This window comes from Pantherophis guttatus, chromosome 1 (assembly GCF_059756535.1).
Source record: "Pantherophis guttatus breed Tessera chromosome 1, ASM5975653v1, whole genome shotgun sequence".
Lineage (NCBI taxonomy): Eukaryota > Metazoa > Chordata > Lepidosauria > Squamata > Colubridae > Pantherophis > Pantherophis guttatus.
The window spans coordinates 114,512,141-114,536,162 of record NC_142063.1 but is presented as its reverse complement, the minus strand read 5'-3'; the positions used below and the strand labels follow the sequence as shown (position 1 = coordinate 114,536,162).

Genomic DNA, 24,022 nt, shown 5'->3' with positions numbered 1-24,022 from the left:
AACCTTTATGAAACACAGCAGTATGACTATTAACTACAGCGGGTGGAAAAATAGATGGGAGAGGCATTTTGTCTGTACTTGTGAGATGAGCAAGATTTGTGCTATGTCCACAGTGAGACTCAAGTAGGCTATGAAATCAGGTTCTGATCAGATAACTTTTTACAACTGCTGTGAACATTTGTGATCAGTCCTGGCCTCATTGATTAGTTGAATACAGAAAACTGACTGGTTGCATGATAGTCTCCCCTGCCTTAGGAAAAGATTCTAAATTAAATATGTTTTTTCTGTCTTATACTATTTATTATATTGCCATGGGAGGGAGTTAGCTCTCCTCCGTTCCATTCATTCATATTCATTTCACTGTAAATTGTCTGTTGTGAGATGTATTCTTGCCTAGTGCCCAGTCCTTTCGCCAAATAAGCCAGATTTCCTTTTCTGAAGATGATATATTTCTCCATATATTTCTTCTCTACCTCGTATGATTAGACTATGAGTAGGAACAATCTCTATCAATTGCACAGATATGCTGACTGAGACTTTTGGCACTTGGATATAAGAACCAGGCTACAGTTTGAATCTTCAACTGCTATAAAGGTAGGTTGGGGAGGCCTTTCTTCTGGACCAATTCCACTTCAGTTATAGCTGTATGTGACAGCTTTACACACTCAAAGAAAGTAAAGTGTGAGGTATCTGTGAAGATTCTCAGTCATCTGGACCAGGGGCAGGGGTGAAATGCTCCCGGTTCGGACCAGATCACCTGATCCGGTAGCGATGTCGGCGGGTGGTTCGGAGAACCGGTAGCAAAAATCCCTGCCCCCCCCAATGCCCAGCTGAGCCGCACAATCAGAGGCTTTTTTTAATTTTAAAAGCATTTTTTCTACAACCTCTTCAGCCAAAAAATGCTTTTAAAAGTAAAAAAAAAAGGCCTCTGCCGATCAGGCAACTCAGCTTGGATCGTCAGAGGCATTTTAAAGAAAAAAACCCTTCGCCGAAGAGGTTGTAGAAAAATGGTTTTAAAAGTAAAAAAAAAAAAAAATGCCCACCCAGTCACATTACCCCCCCCCCCCAAACCACCACCACCACCAAGCCATGCCCACAGAACCGGTAGTAACAAATTTTAGATTTCATCACTGATCAGGAGTCTCCAACCTTGGCAACTTTAACACTTGTGAACTTCAACTCCCAGAGTTCCTCAGCCAGCAAAGCTCTGGGAGTTGATGTCCACAAGTCTTAAAGTTGCCAAGATTGGAGACCCCTGATCTAGGTCATAGTTGTCTCAAAGGTGCTTTTTCAAAAGGCAGCTGCTTTTTCTTGAGGAAGGTGTTTCACTTCTCATCTAAGAAGCTTCATTGGTTCTGGCAGGATGGTGGGGCAATGGAAAGATTGGTTCTGACAAGATGGAAGGGAATGGAAGGATCATATTTCTTTGCAGTCATCTGGTCATTAGCACTCTTTCTGAAAGCCACTGAGCCTCTTTGGGGGTTGTCTGTACCCACAGGGTCATATATGGGTGAGTGCATACAGGGTGGGGGTGAAATCTTCTTGGAACTGCTGAAAGGGCTGGGTTGTAGACAGGAGAAAGATGGTATCTTATCCCTCCCCCTCCGTTGAGAGGGGGCTGTTCAATGTCATAACTGGTTCCTTTTACCCCTCTTTCAGGTTTTTCCACTATAAATATCCCGGTAGCTTGATAGACTATTCCAAAATTGGTGCTTATATTCCTGTTAATCACATACCTCCCAGTGTTTGGAACGTTGCAACAAAGGTGAATTAAATATAAATTCTCAAAGTGATTCATTATCATCTCTATAAGTGCAGCTCTTGTGCTCAGCCACATTGTGAGATACTAACAACCTCCTCACTGCCTTTCAAAAGTACATTTTGTCTAAGCTCATGTCTTGGCAAATTTAGTTGGAGGCAGTGAAGTGGGGAATGCAAAACTAAATAGGTTCAAGGACCAAGGAACAATTAGGGTGAGCCACAGAAGTCTTTTAAGCAACTAATGAGACAAATGGATCTCTAGATGAGTTAAAGGTAATGGTGCATTAAAGAAATACAGTAAAATTGCACAGCCTTGAATAAATTCCTTGCATCCATCTGTAGTGCAAAAGAGGTAGGACCAATTCCATTATCTAAAATGATAGAATATTACCAAAGGATTAAATCAAAGAACTAAGAGCAGTCTGCAGATAGCATCCATGCTGGTCAGTCAAAGATGTTCTAGGCCAGCTACCTGGAATCCTGAAGCAGGAGCACTAAATATCCTGCTTCTGAGTTTAGAGTTGATTTATGGAATTGGGTGTGAGCATCTCTATAGAAGAAAACTTACAAAGTCTTCTTGATTTTGGAAAAGAAACACACTCAGGTCTTTCAGGGTCTTTTGTAGTGTCAAAAAAGATATTGAATAGTAAAAACTAGGATGCTAACAGAATAAAAAGGTTTTGTCCTCCCAAAAAATAGAACAAAAGTGACCGGCAAAAAGAACATGGAAAATATTAATAAAATAATATCATTTTATTATAAAATTAATGCAGTAAGACAATTTTATTAATACACTTAATACAACTGAAAAATATTTAAATGCATTAGATATGGATGATCAATATTGAAGTTAAAGAAGGAGATTGTAGAAGAGCCAGATGAATTATTTATGAGTGGCTTTGCTCAAAAAAAATCATAGTATTTGGATATTTTAAGCAGATGGGCCTAACCACGGGTATATTTTTAATTTCTTATAATTCTCTGTACAGCTTTAATAAAACCAACACAAAGAGCAATATGACTCCACCCAACATTGATTAGTTGGTTTAAACAATAGATATCAGTCTTGAGGAGAAAACATACTCTTAAAGGAAACACTTTTCGCAGTCTTTTCTGAACACAACTAAGGCTCTGATCTTGCAGAACCCATCTATTGAAATCTTCAAGGTACTGAAGATTTTAGTCTCCATTTATGTGCCACAAATCCTGCTGTCACTCAGGGACAGGTCTCTCTGTCTGAAGATAGTGGACTTGCAGAGGTGCATTCCCCATGAGCTGGGTCTTTGTTCCTTCAGTTCCACCCTTTTTACTGTCCAGAAGGCTTTTATTTTTCATGATTCTCTTGCTACCCCAAATTTTGGGAGCAGCTTGCATAACCACCTGTGTAATGACACATTTTAGTTGTTTTTACACAAAAGTCATGTTTGGTATGCAGTTAAAGCATAAACATGTGAACCTTCGGGCAGTCAGGAGCTGAACTTTGGAAAGTAATTGTTCAGTTTCTGAGTCATAGGCAGTTTCACAATAAAGGTACTTGAGTGGACAGGAGTGAATTTGGGGGTGGAATTTTGCACACCAGTGTCAGTCCTTGACGATGTTTTGAAAAAAAGTGAAAAATCAGGCTACCACAAATAATTTTACTGTTGAATTTCAGTAGTCCCACCCTGGGGATAGAGGTTCAAGAGGCTATAGAAATGAACATAGGGAGAATTTACGTAGGCTCTGGTTGCCACCCTTGAATTAAAGCATTATACATGCCCAGCAGACTTAGCAGCTGTTGGTGTGTTTGGTAAGTTTTGTGGCGCCATTGCTGTCTGGAATATAAATGCTTACACATTCCCCACTCAGATTCTGACTCTGGTATTGCAGTGGTATAATGTGGTTGATGAAGGGTTTGTTCTCTGGTTGATTAAGAAATTGGGTGGCTACCGTGTTTCCCCGAAAATAAGACCCTGTCTTATATTTTTTGAACCCCGAAATAAGCGCTTGGACTTATTTTCAGGGAGGCCTTATTATTTTGGGGCACGTGGAGCAAGATGGGGCTCCTCTTGCCATCTTACCTGATTTCCAGCTCTGTGTTTAAATATTTTTGGGGGGAGGGGCTTATTTTAAGGGGAGGCTTATTTTAGCGCTCGCACTCAAAAGCCCGATTGGACTTATTATAAGGAGATGTCTTATTTTCGGGGAAACAGGTTATTACTGATTCAGAAACTCAGCAGAAATGAAATAGTTTTAGACTCTTCCGTTTCTGCCCATCAAAGGCCGTCTAGAGCATTCAGACAAAATTCCTTCACAAAGAGAAGAGGATTGCTATCTTTAAGGGAAGCATTTAGCACATGTTGCTTCTACCAAGCCATTTATTTCTTTTAAAATATTAGGCAGGTTTTCTTTCTTAATTTGCTTTGGTGTCTTTAGTGTTCCTTGATGGTATCTGTTGTGGAAATGTTAATGTAAATTAATTTTGAAGTTCTTATATAGGTAGTCATCAAGCTATGACCATAATTGCGCCCCTTTCTGGATCGGGACTCCCTACGCACGGTCACTCTAGCACTCGTCACTTCTCGTCTGGACTATTGTAACGCTCTCAACATGGGGCTCCCCTTGGGGTGCACCCGGAGGCTCCAACTGGTGCAGATTGCGGCCACGCGGGGGATTATGGGAGCAACGGGGCGCTCCCATGTGACTCCTCTCCTGCGCGAGCTACATTGGCTTCCGGTGGACTTCCAGGTGCGCTTCAAGGTGTTGGTGATCACCTATAAAGCGCTCCATGGCTTAGGGCCGGGGTACTTACAGGACCGCCTTCTGCCACCAATTGTCTCCCACCGGCCAGTTCGCTCCCACAGAGAGGGCCTCCTCAGGGTGCCGTTGGCCAGACAATGCTGGCTGGCGACCCCCAGGGGGAGAGCCTTCTCTGTGGTGGCACCCGCCCTCTGGAACAACCTACCCCCAGAGATACGAGTGATCCCAGACCTCTGGACTTTTCGTCGGGCCCTTAAAACCTACTTTTTTCAGTTAGCCGGGCTGTCCTGATTTTATGGTTGGTTTTTAAAATTTGATATTGATTTTAATTGAAATTAATAATTATGGGCCAAACTTTATTTAATTATTTTTAATCGATTTTAACTTTTGTGTACAAATGTTTTATTTTGGCTGTTCACCGCCCTGAGTCTGAAAGGAGAAGGGCGGTATAGAAATCTGAAAAATAAATAAATAAAATAAATAAATTGAACCTAAATTTTCTGTGGCTAAGTGGCACATTTGTTCAGTGACTTTTGCCCCATTTTACAGCCTTCCTTGCCACCGTTGTTGAGTGAATCACTGCAGTTGTTAAGTTAGTAACAAGGTTGTAAGCGAATCTGGCTTCCCCATTTACTTTGCTTATCAGAAGGTCACAAAAGGTGGTCACATGATCCCAGGACACTGCAACCATCATAAATATGAACCAGTTGCCAAATGTCTGAATTTTGATCATGTGACTGTGGGGATGCTGCAACGATCCTAAGTGTGAAAAACGATCCTAAGTCGCTTTTCAGTGCCGTTGTAACTTTGAATAGTCACTAAACAAACTGTTGTAAGGTGAGGACTACCTGTAGTGTAAATTTAAGGCCATTGTACATCAGTCTGCTTTCCCCATACTATGGGATGCGACACTGGTCTACTTTTTAAAAAACAGAAAAATTAATAAGAAAATTTGCATGAAAAATTCTGAAGGCATTGTACAAGAGCTTCATTAGTTATTACTGTATACCTATAGAGTAAGATGTTTACAGGTAGCCATTTATTTTTCCTGGTACATATTATTTTGTTCTGACTACCAATACATATGATGTGTGTGACTGAGGTAGACATTCCCAGTTAGTTTTTCTGATATGTGGCGACCTTAATATGAAGTTACTGTAGGTAATGCTTTTTTTTTAAAAAAAAAAAAACTTACCTAACTTACCTACTTCTAAAAAAATATTGATGCTTGAGGCCATCCAAGTCTTGTGGTTACTCTGTGCATTTGAAATGTTTTGGGGGTTTTGGTAGTGCTACTGCTGATCTGTTTAATTGGATCATATCAGATAAGTTTCAGGGGGCTTGGGGAGGGATTGGGTAAAAAAAGGCATATAAAACTAATTCCTGTTTTCTTAGCAGAAATAAGTTTTGTGACACTACCCTGCTCTTCTTTTGCTCCTCTGTTGAAGAGAGAATTTGATGGACAGCAATTACTAACATAAGTGGTTCATCCTTTGTCCAGACTTTGGTTGTGGATGGCTGCATTTTTGAATAGATGTATGTTGCACATACCAGCTAGCATTCCAAATATTACATTGCCCAATTGGGCTCACTTCATGATAGGAAGGCTGTTGCAGGAGTCCTCCCTTGGGGAAAAAACTCTCACTGAGCAGAATAATTAACATGCACACCGAATCCTTGTCTGTGTGGAGGTATTATATGTCTACTTGCTGCCGACCCCTTTCTTAAACCCATTCCCCGAATAAAAGCTTTGTCCATATATTCCCTCCTTATCTAGTGGTTGCCACAGTGATCAGCAATGGGTCTGCCTGTCCTTCCATCTTCTCGGCTGAATTTGCTGAGACCAAATCGAACTTATTTTGAAGTCTGATGTCGTCCCATCTTGGCAATAGAGCCACTGGGTCAAGAAAGAAAGTGGGACTGGCTGCAGCTCTGTCTATTAAACCCTTTGTCAGCCCTGAGACAGGCCGAGATTAATGTTTGCTTTGCTCTTGCAAAATGAAAGGCTGAAAAGAATACCAACACCAACATGTTGCCATCAAGCTTAGGGGTCCCCAAAGTTAGGAGGGCCATTCATTTGCATGGAGAAATGAAAGAGGAAAGAATTTTCATCTATTGGGTCTAGAGTTTTACCTATTGCCCCAAAGCTTTCTCAAAGTGCTGTCCAGTTTGTATTCACAACAGTGGTGAGATTATTATTATTACTCTTTTTTTTTTGCAGAGGCAGATCTAAGAGGCCAGTGGACTATTATATCACATGTTATGTTTTTTGTGAACATTCCTGCACAGTCCCATTTTATTGTGCATCTTGTAAGCCATGTTGATGAATGCACAATTAACTCAAGCCAAATTGTCTCTACGGGTGCATGCATTTTAATGGCTCCAACCTTACTGGATAGACTGAATGTGTCATACGTGCTTACTCCAAACAGTTTCTTACATACTATATATGACAAGTATATTTCTTCACCCTTCCTCTCATGATTTAAGTCAGCAGTAACGAGATTCATTTGTTTCGTTCTCATATGCATTTAGCTTATGAGCTCATATCAGCTTATGCATTTAGTCCAAGATTGATCAGTCTAAGATATCTAGTCTGTTTCAAAACCGAGTTGGACTTTCAATTAAAATGTATGTGCTTCAATATAATACTTATTAACGCATTATAGTCCAATGGTTCTGGACTGTCAGATAAGATCATGATGGACTTTTTTTTTGGGTTTTTTTTTGGTTTTTTTTTAAATTTCAAGCTACAAGATTTGATTAATATTTAATACTCTGCAGTAAAGAGTATATCTAGTTCCCTGTAACATCTTTGCTTGCTTTCAAGATCTGGAATTAAACACAAAAAACTGAATTCCACCCTCAGATACAAAAATATGGTCATTGAATAGTTGGCCATGGTAAAGGAGGCAATAAGAGACTTTGGGCAAAACCATTAAAAGAATGCATTTGCACATGTGGGTCTTGTGGTACATATATATTCCATAAAGGCCTTCCAATTGTTTTTTTTCCCCAGTAAGAATTGGCTTTTATATCAGTAGGTATCAAGTGGAGACTACTAGAAACAATCTTTTGTCCTTACTTTCCAATCCAGCTGTGATCTCTTCCTCCTCCTCCTCCTCCTCCTCCTCCTCCTCCTCCTCCTCCTCCTCCTCCTCCTCCTCCTCCTCCTCCTCCTCCTCTACAATATCCCTACATCAGTGGTAGCTTCTCATAAAAGAATAAGCTGTCACACAGAAGCTGTAACCAATCCTATTAGATCTAATTCTGTTCAGAGCTGTAACTTAGCTTTATGGACCCAGTCTTATTTCCTCCATTTTTGCTCTTTTGAGAAAATACTGAAATATTCAAAGGAGAAGGGAAAAACTGATTCATGTTAAATGAAAACTTACCTATTTCATGTGTTCAGTCTGATACACAGACTGAAGCACCCTTGCATGCTGATTATCTCTGCTTTCCCAAATTTTTCAATGTTGTTTGCTGGTAACATGCATATTAAGAAAAAACACAAGTCATAAAAATAGATATAGTTTTTAAAAAATAGAACTCTGGTAGAGAAATGAGAGACATTAAAGAAAGCAGTAAAAAAAATGAACAAAATCAAGTTTAAGAGAACCATGACCTTTATTTAGAGATAAAGCTAATGTATTACTCCAAAATAGTTGTGATCTCCTAGTCAACTATGCAAATCAATGCTTTTATTCTACATCTTAGATCTATCTTACCAAATTCATATGCTGACAAGGTCTAGAATCATGCATGATTTCCTGTAATTTGTGCTTACAGGATAGATACTGAGTGAAAAAACAAAACTTCCACATATTAGTCTCATATGAATACAGCATGCAGAGCCAGCATGCACAGACAATCTTCTCTCTTCTCCTTCAACCCACTCCCTTCTATGAAGCATTGTTTCTTCCCTTGATAAACTCAAGACAGTCTGATGACATTTGCCTAAACTAAATTCGGTGAGAAATGTACCCTTAATTGAAGTTTTTTCCCTCCTTCCTTAAACCCCTTTCAGTCATAACAGGCATGAAACAACATTAAACACTCATTAGAAGTGGAGTAATTATGTATGTGAATATAGCATAGGCTAGATCCTAATTGTGATGAATGCAGAAATTCAGTTCCTTAAGGATATCAGCAAACCTTAACAGAAAGGATCTCCCAGGACCTTTTAAAACTAGAATGCTGTGCTTCCACCTTGGGGAAGATGGGCTGAAGACTCCTTACACCCAAGTTGCCTTGTTGAATGAACTATTGTTCTGGGCGACTTCCCTCTTCTCTTTCCCCAGTTGCTATGAATGTTGTTGTTTGGGGTCATTAAGGAGTTCTGATGGTAAAGAGGCCGTGACCCTGGCAGGGTCTCAATAGCTATTGTCCCTTTTCTTTTTCCTTCTTGAATGGCTGATGGCCTGTTTCAGAGTTAGGCAGGGAGGGAGGATTTTCTCACAACTGATGGATGAAGCGGGAGGGGGGAGATGCAGAGATTCCTATGCCCTTTTCTACCACCCCCAAATCTGCTGGTTTCATCCTCGTGATGGATTATAATCAATTATGGGGTCTGTGTATGGCTTGGCTTGCAGTAGGTTTTCCCATTGTAATGCCTGTTTCTTAAAAATCAGCCTTCCTTCCTAATTTCCCAAGAACATTTTTGACGGGATTTTATTTAGTTAAACCTAATGAAAGAAGGATTTTTTCCCCAGAGATTAGAAATGGGGTAGAGTTAGAAATATTCAAGTGTTAATCAGTAGAAAACTGATTGTCTACATTGAGAGCCAATTTGCAGTAATAGTTAAGGAGCTAGATGGAAACAGGCCTGGAGTTCTGTTGATCTTTGGACACAGAAGCTGACTGGCTGACTTTGGGCCAGTCATTCTTTTTTTTTTTCATGGAATAAGGACTAAATGACAAGAACTTTGTTCTTTTGAACTGTATTTTGCACATGGCTATGACATAAAGCATTTCATGCAATTCAGATCTAAATAAATAAATTTAATTTTCCTGGTTTACTGTTTCCCTATTGTTTGATCACTGCTAATTCATACTCTTCAGTTATCTGCAACAGGTAATTGTTCCTAGTTCTATGTACCGGTAGTTAGTGGGGTTCCATTAATCTGTAGCACAGATGTAAATTCTGAAACCTATCTCTCTGTTTTTAACAAAATGGGACTCCAATTAACATAGAGTTCTACTTTTATTTGGAATTACACCTCTGAAAATCATTCAGTATTTGTGTTGCTTATGGCTAAGTTTGGGGATGGCAAATGTTGACATTGCTTTGACATTTTAATCAAATTCTTCTCATTTTAAGAATAGGTTTTAAATGTGTTTTGCTGTGAAATGCGTTCTGTACCCTTTTTAGCTTCATATTAATATCATCTTGGAAGACAGGTAATTTAAGACTGGGGATGTCAGGTCCCCCTTCTCACCAACCTTTAGACGGCTAGATACTCACTGCTTGAGAAGTCAAGAGGCATTCATGTCTGATCAAAGCTTTGGATCTGAGTAATTTAATAAGCTGAAGTCATGAACAGCTGTCTAAATCACCCTGCCTAGAGATATGCACACATATTAGCTCAGAGAAAATGTACATGAATGCACAAAGCTGCAAAATAATCAGAGTAAACTAAGATGGCTTTTGTGCCTGGTTAAATTGCATCCAATTTAGAATACAATTTGCTAGGCACAGTGTTTTCCACTCACATACTGCTTACATTACTTACTAATATTAGAATATAGGTGGATTTGTAGCTTTAAGGCACATCTCTGTCACAATTTCCCAGCTATAGCAAGAATCGCTTAAGAGATACCTTTCTTTCAATTTAGAAACCCAGTTTTCTAGATTGCCCAGTACATGAGCAAGGTCGGATCATTTTCTCTCTATTGCTAGTCCACTAGGGATATTTATGGCATCAATTCCTTCCTTCATTGCAGAGATTACAAGTATATGACATTGCGTTTCTAAGTCTAATGAAGCAGGCATATCTATTGGTTAGCATGGTCTGACTGACACTGCCCTACTCCACACCTTCTCGTTTAATGCTGTCAACCTGGTTTTAGCTAAAGTGGCCTTCATATACACTTGGACATATACACAATGGACAAAGGCAGTCATCATCTTTGGTTGTGTGTGTACTTGAATCTATGGATGCACAGAGTCTTTTACATAAGGGGTACCGGGTGTTGGTTTTGCAGGAACAGGTTCTGCAGGAACAAGAAAGAAGAAGTGAGTGTGTTGTTGCAATAATGTCCTTGCTATCCAACTCATCAGGGTAGTTGTTAGCCTGGAGCATGAAGCCTGTGGATCAGTCTTCATGGAATATTTGTGGGTATGTGTGTGAATCTTTTTGCAGTGGAAATCAATACTACTTTAACAATCAAGAAGGGGGAAAATATAATTTAGGCGTAACATTTTTCAATGCTAAGTAGTCAGCATTAAATATTTTACAGCAGAGATGTTGACCTTTTAATTGATTTATTTCCCCCTCTTCTTGGTTCCAGTTAAGGCATTGGTAAATATAGGTCATAATGTACACAAGCCAATTATTTCCTAGTGCTCTTCTCTGAATAACTCTCTTCTGGGGAATTTGCCAACTTCCTGTTCATTCTAACTATATAAGCAAGAATCGCCTATCATATTTTCTAGTGAAAATGTGCTTCAGTAAATAGGCATTCTCTGTTTAGAATATTTCCTTTGCAGAGAACGCCCCTGATCAGAATATTTATTTTTCTGGAACTGCAGTTATAAACAAAGTTAATGGAATTGAATATACATCTAAAAGATGCCAATAGTTTGCATTCTTCACATAATCTCAGTTATCTACAGCTGTCAGTTACATATGTCTTGTATCAAAGTTAATGAGACTTCTGTACAATCGCCTGTGTCCTTGGTCAGTACCACAGTTTAGCTACCACTTAAATTATGAAGACCAGTCAAGATTCATTAACTGCCTTCACCTCATCACACCACTGAAATTACATTTCTGTTTTGTCTCTTACTGTCCTTTACCCATGCAAGTACATATTGTCTGGACATTTTACATTTAATTTTGTTTGACCGAATAAGGAAATGCCTTATTTCCTGAGAAATTCTGACTACACATCATTGTACTTCCACATAAATAGTCTTCAAAATATTAAAGAATAATTTGGGATGTTGAGGGGTGATAGTCAAATAGCCAGGTTTAGCTTCTGTTGAACCTTGCAGAAACAGAATGTGAGGTACCCATTTCTTTGTTCACTGGGATGAGAAGTAGAGTGCAGGAGGTTATTAAATTAATGTTGAAGGTGGGGCTGGTGTTAAAAACAAAACAGTTTTTGTAATTGCACAGTAGAACATCACACACACCTCTTTCCAATTTCCCATATCCAGGATGTCCTTTCCAGCTTGACTTTGGTGCTGGAAAAAGAGCGGGTGAGAAAGAAAGTACCGTATTTTTCGGAGTATAAGATGCACCGGAGTATAAGACGCACCTATCTTTTTTGTTTTGTTTTTTTTATAAAAAGTTTTTTTTTATTTTTTAGACAAACATACATACAAACATACAATGTATTTTCTTTGAACAGAGTATTTGACCGGTTCACGAATTTAAAAAGTGTTTAGTCATTTCAATTAAATTTACAATGTCTGTATTTCTTTTTTGCCATATTTATTCCTCATCAATTTTTTTAAAAAACCAATATTACCCTTCATCCTCATCTCTAATCTTAATCAAATTCAATTGTTCCCTTCTATTCTATATTATACCCCTTCCCATTGTCATCTACTTTTATATCCATCCTCACATTGATTAATTATGTAATATTACAATTGTTTAAACTAAATTCAACATTTTAATATAAATCAGTTAGTTATATAACTTTTTTGTATATTAATCAATATGAACATGAATATTCCAATTATTTCCACGCAATCCAATTTCTTACAAATCAATTAATTATATTTACCAATAATAATAAACAAAATAATTTTCACCATATATTCCTCCAAACCACAACTTAACCATTTCTGCTTTCAACACAATATACAATTAATGGTATCTCAATTATTACAATTCCCTAGTTAAATAGGGCTTTCCCTTTACGTTACTCATTTTCACATCTTAAACTCTCCCAATAACTCAAATAGTTTTGCCCATATAATCCTCCAAATCACAACTTAATCATTTCTACTTTCATCACAATATATAATTAAAAATATTTCAATCATTACAATTTCTCTAATTAAATTTAAAAATGTTAGCTGTTATCCAAGCTACAACTTAATCCTTTTTACTTTCACCAGCATATACCATTAAAGGTATTTCAATTGTTACAGTTTATACTTATTCATATTTCTAAAAAAAATAAAAAAAAATAAAAACTTATCATTGTCTAGATTTCAAAAATACAAAGACAAATATTCCAATTATTCATTTCATTTTTACAATCATGATTTCCCATTTATTTCTTACTACTATTCATATTTCAATTCTAAATATGTATAACATCTTTCTCTTTCATTTCTTTTTCTCCCTTCCCATTTTTATTTTTGCCTTTTTCTTTCTCCTTTTTTTTCTTTTGTGTTTTAAAATCTTGAACTCTCTTGCCCTAAATTTCCCATTGTTTGCACCTACCTTTTTTGGTGAGGAAAAAGAAGAAAAATAAATCTCCCTCTGCCTAATTTTGCAACCTTGCAGCAAACAGCCTGCTTTACTTTCATTTTCGTTTTCAGCATAGCTTGATTAGCACAAGGAAAAAAAAATCTGCTCCAGCAATTTACCTCTTTGCAGCAAGCAGCAGAGCCCTGTGCAAAACAGCTGAGAGCAAATCAGCTGAGACTCGGGAGGCTGATCCAATCAACTTGTGCTAATTAGGCTGTGTTGAAGCTGAAAAGAGCTGTTTTTTCTTGCTGTTTGCCTGCAAGGAGGTAACTGCTATGAGGCACGGGCCAGTGGGTAGGCAGGGCTACATTCGGTGTATAAGATGCATCTAAATTTTCACCCCCTTTTATGGGGGGGAAGGTGCTTCTTACACTTTGAAAAATATGGTATCTAGCATGATGGGCAGTTGGTAAAGCAAGACCTGTCATTTAATTAATGTCTTAACATTGCCAATTTATATTGGTGGTGGAGCTCCATAGTCCCTTGCTTTGTCATGTAAATAAGCCATCTTTTTAACTTCAGGTTTAAAGACCTTCCCTGAGACCTGATCTCTTAGGAATAAAGTGGATTATACTTTTTATAAAGTAAGTCATTATATGGTATAAACATGAGACCATTAGAATTCTCTCCTTCTGCCTCTTTGCTTTCCTTCAGAGATCTTAGAACATTGAAACTGAGTGAACTGAGGCAAAAGAAGCACTGTTACAACAAAGGGATCAGTTGCAATAATTGCATATAATTGAGGGCTTATGGTGATCTTAAATCTTCCCCTGTCCTGCTTGGTTTATTGAATACATTGAAGAAATGCCTTTTCTGTGGCAGCACCTCATGAAGGTAAAACTAGCTGCAGAAGGAATTTTGTTAACCTTTCTTTTACTCTTGTTCTTAGCAGCAAGACCCTCTCATGTTTGTTATTTTGGCAAGAAATGTACTATATTCCAAAGAGTTACCCCAATAGACTATCCCGGGTTAAATGGTTGTCACAATAAGCAATATCTTGGCAGCTGTTAGCTACTGTATATCACTGTTTGCTTAGCTTTTATTCCTTGGATCGGGATTGAGAAGATGAGACAGCAAAACAGCTGCCAATCAAACAGGGGGCTGTCAAAATATTTCCAGTCCCATGACAAGAGCAGGGAAAGCCAGCTTTTGCTTCTCAGAGTAAATGTGGAAAGAACGACCTGTTATTCCAGCAAATTTGTGTTCCTGACCTGTGTTTGTTTAAATTACATAGAGGAGCACAATTTAGGAGATGAATTTATGGATGAGATGAAAGACTGATTAACCAATTCATCACTTGCTGATTCTCCCTCATAAATCACATCCCCTCTAGTTTCTGTTCTCCCCAAGTTGAACTCTTGGGGAATTTGTAGTCCAGCTTGGGGAGGTTTTTAATGTATATGTATATGTATAGGCATATATTATTTTATATTCTACCTCTCTTCCATGTTGGAATTCCCCCCAGGAGACATGCTTAATTTCAGAAGGAACTTGTGCCTTCAGATATTATAATACCATGGGGTTAGATGCAGCAGAGAATTGATAGAGAAAGGAATGGTGTTTGGAAATTTCTACATACGGTACTTTGGTAAAGATAGCCTGGAGTAAAAAATAGGAGCTCCATTTCAGTTTAGCAAAGAAACAAGAGAAACCTCTCCATTATTAAAATTCAGCAAGACACAAGTCAAACAGTGTAAGTGAACTTCTGCCACTGCCTTTGTCTTTTAATGCATCTTCTTTCTACTATTATTGCATGCAAAATTGTCCAAGTAATCACCAAGGAAGCTCTATGTTGACTCGAGCCTTCCTGTTTAAGGGAAGGATAAACTTTATAGTACTTTATAGCAGGGTGAAATCCAGCAGGTTCTAACAGGTTCTGGAGAACCGGTCGTGGAAATTTTGAGTAGTTCGGAGAACCAGCAAATACCACCTCTGACTGGCCCCAGAGTGGGGGGGGGAGGGAATGGAGATTTTGCAATATCCTTCCCCTGCCACTCCCACCAAGCCACGCCCACAGAACCGGTAGGAAAAACTTTGGATTTCACCTCTGCTTTATAGTATATTTATAAGCAATCACAACTTTTACAGTACTTATTTTCTTGATGTTGAATTTGAAAGAAATAGACTAAACCTTGATTGATTGGAATAGTCTGTAATGCCAGTATTCAAGTTTGTCATGCTGTATTGATGTTGTCAAATAAAATCATGTCAATTTGTGTAGAATAGCCATTGACGGATATAGGAGGAAAATCCATAGTGCCCCCAAATTAGGAGGAACCTAGTAGCACCTTTTCCAACTAACACATTTTTATTAAAAAACATGTTTTGGGAGCTGGAGATTACTTCACTGGGTGCACAGAATAGCTAAACTGATTAGAATTTAAATTGGGATGAAATGGGGGGGAGGGGAGGGAAAGACAGAGCAGTTATGCAGGAACAAATTACATGTGAGACAGATTTACAAGTGCCTTATCCCCTAACTGTTGTAGTGTGTTAAAAACTCATTGTGTTTGTTGAATTCTTCTGAGATATCCTGAAACATTGTGTTGTATGTGACTTGAATAGTCTCTTGCTCAATGGTACTGCTAAAGTTTCTCCCCCTCCCCAATGGTTACGGATAGTCCTCAACTTACAACAGTTTATTTAGTGACTGGCACTGAAAAAAGTGACTTATGACCATTTTTCACACTTACGACTGTTGCCACATCCCTATGGTCACATGATTTACATTCGGATGCTTGACAACTGACTCATATTTATGACGGTTGTAGCATCCCACAGTCATATGATCCCGTTTTGCGGCCTGTTGACAAAGTCAACAGGGAAACCAGATTCACTTAACAACCATGTTACAAATTTAAGAACTGCGGTGATTCACTTAACAAACGTGGCAACAAAAATCGTGAAATGGAACAAACTCACTTAACAAATTTCTCACTTAGCAACATAAATTTTGGGTTCAATTGTGGTCATAAGTTGAGGACTGCCTGTAGTAGCTTTGTGCTAAGGAATTTTCTTCTTCCTCTTTTCAACCCAGGAAGGAAAAGGAAAAAAAAAGCAGATCCCTTGTTTTCTTCTGTGTCTCTGACACTTCATTGATGATTTCCCAAATCTAGATAGACAAACCCCAAAATTACAACTTTGTTTTCTTTTTGATTTGCTAAATTCCCCAGTGACTGGTTAAAAAAAAATCCTTGATAATTCTAGAATTAGAGGGGTAACAAGAATTCTTGCCAAGCAGGAGGAACATTAACCAGGATGACTTTCTCTTCCTCCCCTTCTTTCTTCAATGCAAAGCACACCAGCTTCCATCAAACCCAGGTCAGCAGCTGATGGCAGATACAATTATGCATGAATTGGTCCAGTCTCTGAACCCAATCTGCAAACTCTTCTGAAGTTTTGCATCTACCGGTTCTCTTCAATGCCACTTGAAGTGTGGTTTCCAATTCTGTGTTTAGATCATACCTGGTCTCCCCACTCCCCTCAAAAAAAAAGAGCTATTTTTAGGCAGACTCTTATAAATACCAACGTTATAATTCATTTTCTTCACTGAATTTTGCTGCAGTATTGTTCTTAATGCTCACCTAGTGCTTAAAGATTCTAATTCTGTTTAGTAACATTCTCTTCTTTATGTGCAATTCTAGTTTAATTGATGAATTTGTTTGGGTTCTTCTGTAATTAAAAAAAACCCTACCACTTTCAGAGCTGTGACTGTGGCCTTTTGGGTGGCAAATTTTTACTATGTACATCCATGATTCAATGTCACAAGATCCTGCATATGTAGCTGTGCAAGATAGATGGATAGATTTGAAAGTGGGGGAGAGGAATAGGTAGGTTGGTGGAGATAGATAGATAGATAGATAGATAGATAGATAGATAGATAGATAGATAGACAGACAGACAGACAGACAGACAGACAGACAGACAGACAAAGAGAGAGAGATAGGTAGTCCTTGTTTAGTGACCACAGTTGGGATTGGCAGCTTGGTTACTAAGCAAAACAGCTGCTAAGTGAAACTGCAACTGTGCTTATGATCTTCAGCTTTTCTTTGCTTTACAAACCTGCAAAAATTGTAAATACAAGGATTGATCGTAAGCTTACTTTTTCATCACCTTCGTAACTGCAAATGGTCTTTAAAGAAGACAGTTGCTAAATGGGGATTACCTGTATATACATATATATTAATATACAAGCAACAAATTCCATAATAATGGTTGAGATTTAGGGTTAAGTAGTTTTCCTTCTTTCTAATTCCCTCCTGCAAATGTGTGCCTAGCCCCTGCATTTGTGTTAGAGCAGAGGTGGTAGGGAACTGCATTGCTCCCTTAATCTGAATCTTGTTCCAAACTTTTCATGGAAAAAACAGGATTCTGGAGCAAGATTGTGTTTTTCTTACTAACTGCTTTCACTTCCTTGGGATAGCCCACCTCTCACATACAAAGGCTGTGGATTATGGTTTCGGAATACAACTAATCAGATTGTCTTTAAATTCATTAACTGACTCTACAGGCATAGATAAAATACTAGAATTCTCATTAGCTAGTTTTCTGGATGAAATAGGTCAGTATTTTCAGAAGGCTGCCTCTGTCTTATCTGGGGACTACAGGGTATAATTATTGAAATATAAAATGAATTTGCAACCTCCTGAGATATATCTGTTACTATAACAGCCGGGGATTTCATTGCTACTATTTATGGTAATTAATCTATTGCAGTTCTCTACTCTTCTGTACCAACTTTCAGGGGAGAGGAATGGCAAGCTAGATATTTGGAAATAAAGCTAGAAAAACCCAAACCATTACAATTGTCTGAAAGACATCAAGGGCACACATTTTCTTGAAGCAACCAATTTTCTGCCAGTCTTTGCCACTGGCAAAAGAATTTTGGGAGACCAAGGGTTAATTCCAGCCCTGGAACTTCAGTACAGAGGTTATCCCCTATGGCTTGTATAAATATTTGCCACTGGGTGTGATCTCTATATTATCCCGCTCTGATCATCTGATGGGGCCCTTGGTTATATAAACACGACTGCCCAGAGTTGATGCTGGGATTCTGAGTAGTTTGCATTAATAATATAATGGTTTTTATCCAATAATGGTTATTTACTCGACACTCCAGGTGATTTTTATCTAGGAGGAATAAACTGTATTTAGCAAAAGGTTCATAGGTGGAACAGGAGATAAATTTCCTTATTTTTCTGTCAATGTTTATTTTTTTCTTCTCCTCCAACACTTTGCTGTTATTTCAGCAGTTCCTAAAGGGTGTGTGTGTGTGTGTGTGTGTGTCAGTTTATTCATTTGAAGAGACTGAACTGAACATGGATCACTCTCTTTTAACTTTCAAAGGGTCCAGAGCAGGGGTGAAATCCAGCAGGTTCTGACAGGGTCTGGAGAACTGGTGGCGGAAATTTTGAGTAGTTCAGAGAACCGTCAAATACCACCTCTGACTGGCCACAGAGTGGGGTGGGAATGGGGATTTTGTAGTACCTTTCCCTGCCACGCCCACCAAGCCACACCACACCACGCCTACCAAGCCACACCCACAGAACCGGTAGTAAAAAAATTTGGATTTCACCGATGGTCCAGAGTGCTCTTTAGCATGAACAGTCATTGAGAGCAGATAAAGAAGACATGAGGATTGAGAGGCAGGGGGTCGCAGGGGCAAGGGCCAGCAAAATAGCAAATAATATGTGACAGGAAGATGAAAACCATCTGTTTAGTTCCACTTAAAAATGTGGTGCGGAGAGGAGAGGGAGCTATTACCACTCAGGGAGACCTGTATATGACACATATATGGGGAAGTAAAAGTGTGGAGACAACATGCATTAATCTGGGTTCCATGACCCCAAAAGGGACATTCTCTTACATTCTGGTGAGAGAGGAGTTCCCTGAGGATGGGCTCCAGCATGAATCTGAAAGCTCGGAAGACTAAACCTCTGGTCCTGGTGACTGACTTAGATTGGATCCTGCAACATTCCCTCATTCCTCTGGGAAGGATTTTAGGGAGAGAGAGAGATCTTTAGCCAAATCTCCCTTTCCTTCCACACCTCAGTCTTAGCGTTATCGCCTCATGTTCTGTGTGGAAATTACCCTGTTTCCCCCAAAATAAGACATCCCCTGATAATAAGCCCAATTGGGCTTTTGAGTGCATGGCAATAAGGCCAAGCGCTTATTTCAGGGTTCAAAAAAATATAAGACAGGGTTTTATTTTCGGGGAAACACGGTAACTTGTACAGAGCCAGTGTGCATTTTCAGTGTTATGGTAGCAACACAATTTCAAACTTTCAATCATAGTTATGTGGTCTTACATTCAGCCAGGTCATGGCGGTCAAAGGAAGGGAGGAGAAAAAAGGCTATCCTGCAAGTCCCTTTGCATACCCAAAGGGTGTATGGAAAGGAAATTGAGTCAGTAAACTAGTTCAGTTTTGTTGATATTTGTCCTCAAAACTCATTTGCCAGGAAATTCTGTTGTTCCCTTCTCTGTTTATGCACAGATCTTCGGCATAACTCCACATCTATGATGAACTTGTAAACTTGGAAATAATAGCATTTGGGCTGTCATGTGAGAAGCAGATTAAACAGAGCTTAAACATTGGATTTGGTTTAGTTGCTTCTTTAGGGAATAAATGTCTGTGAAAGCACATAATGTTTGTTACTGTGCTACATTTTTTTTCTCTTGGTTGCCTAAAACTCTGACATGCTTTTTTCCTATGGGTGATTTTCTAGTATGCTTGATGTAATGTTATCTTCTTTGTTGCCTTTTTTTTTTGACATTACTTTCCCATTTCTCCCTTTGCAGGGACCATCCGCCCAGTGCGTCGCAGCTATTATGACCCCTCCTCAGCCCCAGGCAAGGGTGTGGTATGGGAGTGGGAGAACGACAACGGCACCTGGACCCCCTACGACATGGAGGTGGGCATTACCATCCAACATGCCTATGAGAAGCAGCACCCTTGGATTGATCTCACTTCCATTGGCTTCTGCTACATCATTGACTTCAGCACGATGGGGCAAATCAACCGCCAGACCCAACGCAAGCGCCGTGTCCGTCGCCGCCTTGACATGGTCTACCCGCTGGTCACAGGCACCTTGCCCAAATCTCAGTCATGGCCAGCAAGCCCTGGTGCAGCCAATGTGCCTCCTGCTCCTGCTTGCACTTGTCCACAATGCCTTCTTGTCATGAGCATAAAGGCAACAGTGGCAGCTGGGAGCAATGGAGGAACTGGAGCTGCAGCTAGCCAGCAGCCTCAACCTCCACCACCACGTAAAGCTGTCTCCCTTTCTGGCAACGCCAAAATCCCCACACCAGCATCGGTTCACAAGCCACAAGATGGAACAGCCACCATGCGTAGCTCTCTGAAGACCCTCGCATCTCAAGTGAGCCGAAGGCAGGCAGTTAGCACACCTGCCCTCACCATGAGCAACTCCCCTGCCAGTCCTCCTAATGCCAATGGCAAAGTGACACGCGCCAGCCTTAATACATTGAACCGAACCAATCTGCAGCGCCTGGCCATTGCACAGTCCCGTGTTCTCATTGCCTCAGGGTAAGCGCTCATTTTTGTTGTTACTTAGGCCTTCAAGTCAGTGTTGATTCCTGGCAACAGCCTGGACTAGTCCCTGCAGTTTTCTTGGCAAGATTTTTGCAAATGGTTTGCCATTGGCTGCTTCCTAGAGCTGAGAAAGAATGACTAGCCCAAGATCACTCAGTTAGCTTAAGGCAGGATTAGAACTCACAGTCTCCTGCTTCTAGCTGGTGTCTTAACCATTGCACCAAACTGCCTTTAAGTACTTGTTTAGCACTCCTAATACTACATCTTGGTGTCCCCCTTCCTACTCACATGGAGGCATGCAGTGTGTGCCCAGTATTGTTTTTCCATTATCCATATTTAGACCATGGGAAGGTCACCTCTTTTCCTGGAATATTGCAGGTGGACCTTTCCCAATTCGGTGCTCCTTTGTTTTAATAGATTAGGGTGACTATGGAAGTATGCAGGTAATATGTAATGCAATAAATTTGGAGAGAGTGTTGAGGGAGGTAATGCAGACAGATTCTGAATCAAGTTAAATATCTGAACATAGGAAACATATTGCATAGATCAGGGGTCTCCAACCTTGGTAACTTTAAGACTTGTGGACTTAACTCCCAGAGTTCCTCAGCCAGAAAAGCAGGGGTGGGTTCTACTTACCTTTACTACCGGTTCGCAGTGGGGCCGCGCTCTTCTGCACATGCGCAGAAGCATTTTGATGACATCGGGGTCGGTGGGCGGAGCCTCCTGCCGGTTTTACTACCGGTTCTATAGAACCGGTGCGAACCGGGGGCAACCCACCACTGCAGCAAAGTCCACAAGACTTTGCTGTCTGAGGAACTCTGGGAGTTGAAGTCCACAAGTCTTAAAGTTGCCAAGGTTGGAGACTCCTGGCATAGATTATAAAGCGTGGTTCAGTTTTGTCAAGGTTTATGAGGAGGAGACCATGGAGATACTCTGCTTGGAGAATTTTGAAGAGAGAGATATCGGGTGCTTTGGGAACAGAAAGAAAAGTGGCTTCTGATATTTTCTTACTGAGGAAACTCTAGCTGTATGTTGTGAGGCAGAATTTATCAGGAAAATAGGATATACTGGGGAGCTCTGAAGAAGCAACAAACTCTTGACGGTTAAACAGAAGTAAGCTGTTTGTAAATATACCTCGGCCCAGATACCAGCAGGATAGAAAATTCCTAAGGAAAAGCTGGGACTGACATTGACTGACGCTACCCCATCATTCCCCCTTCCTCTGTTCATCAAATCCCACAGACCCTTTGAACCATAAAATGGCGAAGCCTTAAAGCCTCTTTTGAATGTTAATGAGGAAGTGAAACATTCTTCTTCTTTACCCTTCAGCTTTGGGGTGGGTTCCTATCAAAAGGCCCATACAATTTTTTTTTTTCAGGCTGCTGCCCAATCTGGAAGGGACCCCATCCTCAGCATCCCCCTCCTGCTAGGCCTCCCTTGACCAAAACACTCTTTCTTGGACATCTAATTAGCGTGTTCCTTCTCTTTTGTATGATTTTGCCATCGGCCGTCTGTTGCTGGTTGCTCCCCCCTCTGCCCATGACCCTTCTCAAAGACTTTCCCATGGAAGAGAGGAAGGGAGGAAGGGGCCAAGGCGATGCTTCCCCAGAACAAAAGGCCCTGTGAATAACTGGGAGACACAACCAAGGTTTCTAAAGAGCTGAATGGGGAGAAGGCAGGCGAATGGGGAGGGCGGGACATGCCTCTCTCTTCAGATTAGAGGATTCTCTGTCTCCAGCTAGTTCCTTAATCTGTAACTACAGCAACTATTGTCCAGTTTAAAAGGTGCCCCACTTTGTCTATATCTCAGCCCTTTCTGTCTCATACATCTCCCATCTATGCCTATTCCAGAGGCCTTGATAATTGCTGCACTTCTGTCTCAGGAGTAAATTCAAGATTGTTCACTTTTGAAAGCAGGAACTTGTGTCTGGAACGTGATACTTTCTTGTGTTTGAAAGCTGATGTCAAGTTTTTTTGAGAAGCTTTGGAGTAGCCCAGTGTCATGCAGGCTTCTATGGATTGGGTTGGTTTCTGCTGGCTTTGTAAAACTGGCAGACTTAGCCCAGATTATTGGTGCACATAGCTTCTGGTTAAATTGAGGATGTTCCATGAGAGTAAAACTTGATTTTGCAGGAATGTTTATGTGGTGCAGTGAACAAACAGGATCCCCAAAGATGGCATGTGGACACATTCTAAGAATGGTTTTTCCCAAAACTGATCGATTAAATTGTAGAAGTTTGTAGAAGTTTGTCTGCATGACACAAAGATGAAGAAAGCTTTTCTAAAGGTTTTGTGGATCTATGATATTACAGGTAGTCTTCAACGTACTTGAAGCCCAACATAATTGAGCCCAAAATTTCTGTTGTTAAGTGAGACATTTCTTAAGTGAGTTTTGCCCTGTTTTACAACCTTTCTTGCCACAGTTGTTAAATGAATCACTGCAGTTGATAATTAGTAATATGGATGTTAAATGAATCTGACTTCCCCATTGACTTTGCTTGTCAGAAGGTCACAAAAGGGGATCACATGACCCTGGGACACAGCAACGGTCATAAATATGAACCAATTGGCAGGCATCTGAATTTTGATCAGATGAACATGGGGCTGCTTAAAAGGTTGTGTGAAAAATGATCATAGGTCATATTTTTCGGTGGCATTGTAACTTTAAACGGTGACTAAATGAACTGTTGTAAGTCAAGGACCACCTGTATTTTTCATAATGTGGTCCCATTTTATGCTGCAGAGTTTTTTTCCACCTTGAGTAGACAAGGAATCTTGTTCATGTCTTTCTCCAAAACTATTTTTTGAAAGCCGTTCTATGCATACTTCCATCTGTATCCATTTGTACATGTTGACATGGTTATCTGCTACTCCTCCCATTCTCAAAGTATATTCAAGATTAAATAAAAGTCTTAGTAGATCAACTCAAGTATTTTGAGTCCAACACTGACCAACAATTTTGATTCAGGAAACTCACAAGAATGAATAGGAGAGCAATGGCTTTTCTTTCACCCTCTAGAAGCCGAGATTTGAAGTATGCTGTCTGTGGTTCAGAGTGCCATCACAGTGAATTGCAGTTGAGAGCTCAGTCTTTCATGCATTTGTCTAGCTCCCCTTTAAAACCATCAGATTTGGTGGCCTTGTCCATGCCTGATGACAGCCAATTCCACTGTTCACAGATTTGGTCAATGCCAATCTGGTTAGCAGTGCATGGGCAGAATTTGGGCATTGGAGAGTCGCATCAGAGTAGTGACTGTGTCTATGAAATGTATGAAAAAGCAAATTGGTATAAATTTCTGGATGTTTTAGTAACATAATGCC

General features: G+C 39.8%; 1 protein-coding gene across 1 annotated transcript in view; it reads left to right on the top strand.

Annotated features, from left to right (window-relative positions):
* Positions 1-24,022, top strand: part of DTX4 (deltex E3 ubiquitin ligase 4) — a 42,252-nt gene that overhangs the window by 3,705 nt on the left and 14,525 nt on the right. Inside the window, exon 2 of the mRNA XM_034420292.3 lies at positions 19,951-20,695. Coding sequence (XP_034276183.1) covers positions 19,951-20,695 — 745 coding nt within the window. The remainder of the gene's footprint in view (positions 1-19,950; positions 20,696-24,022) is intronic.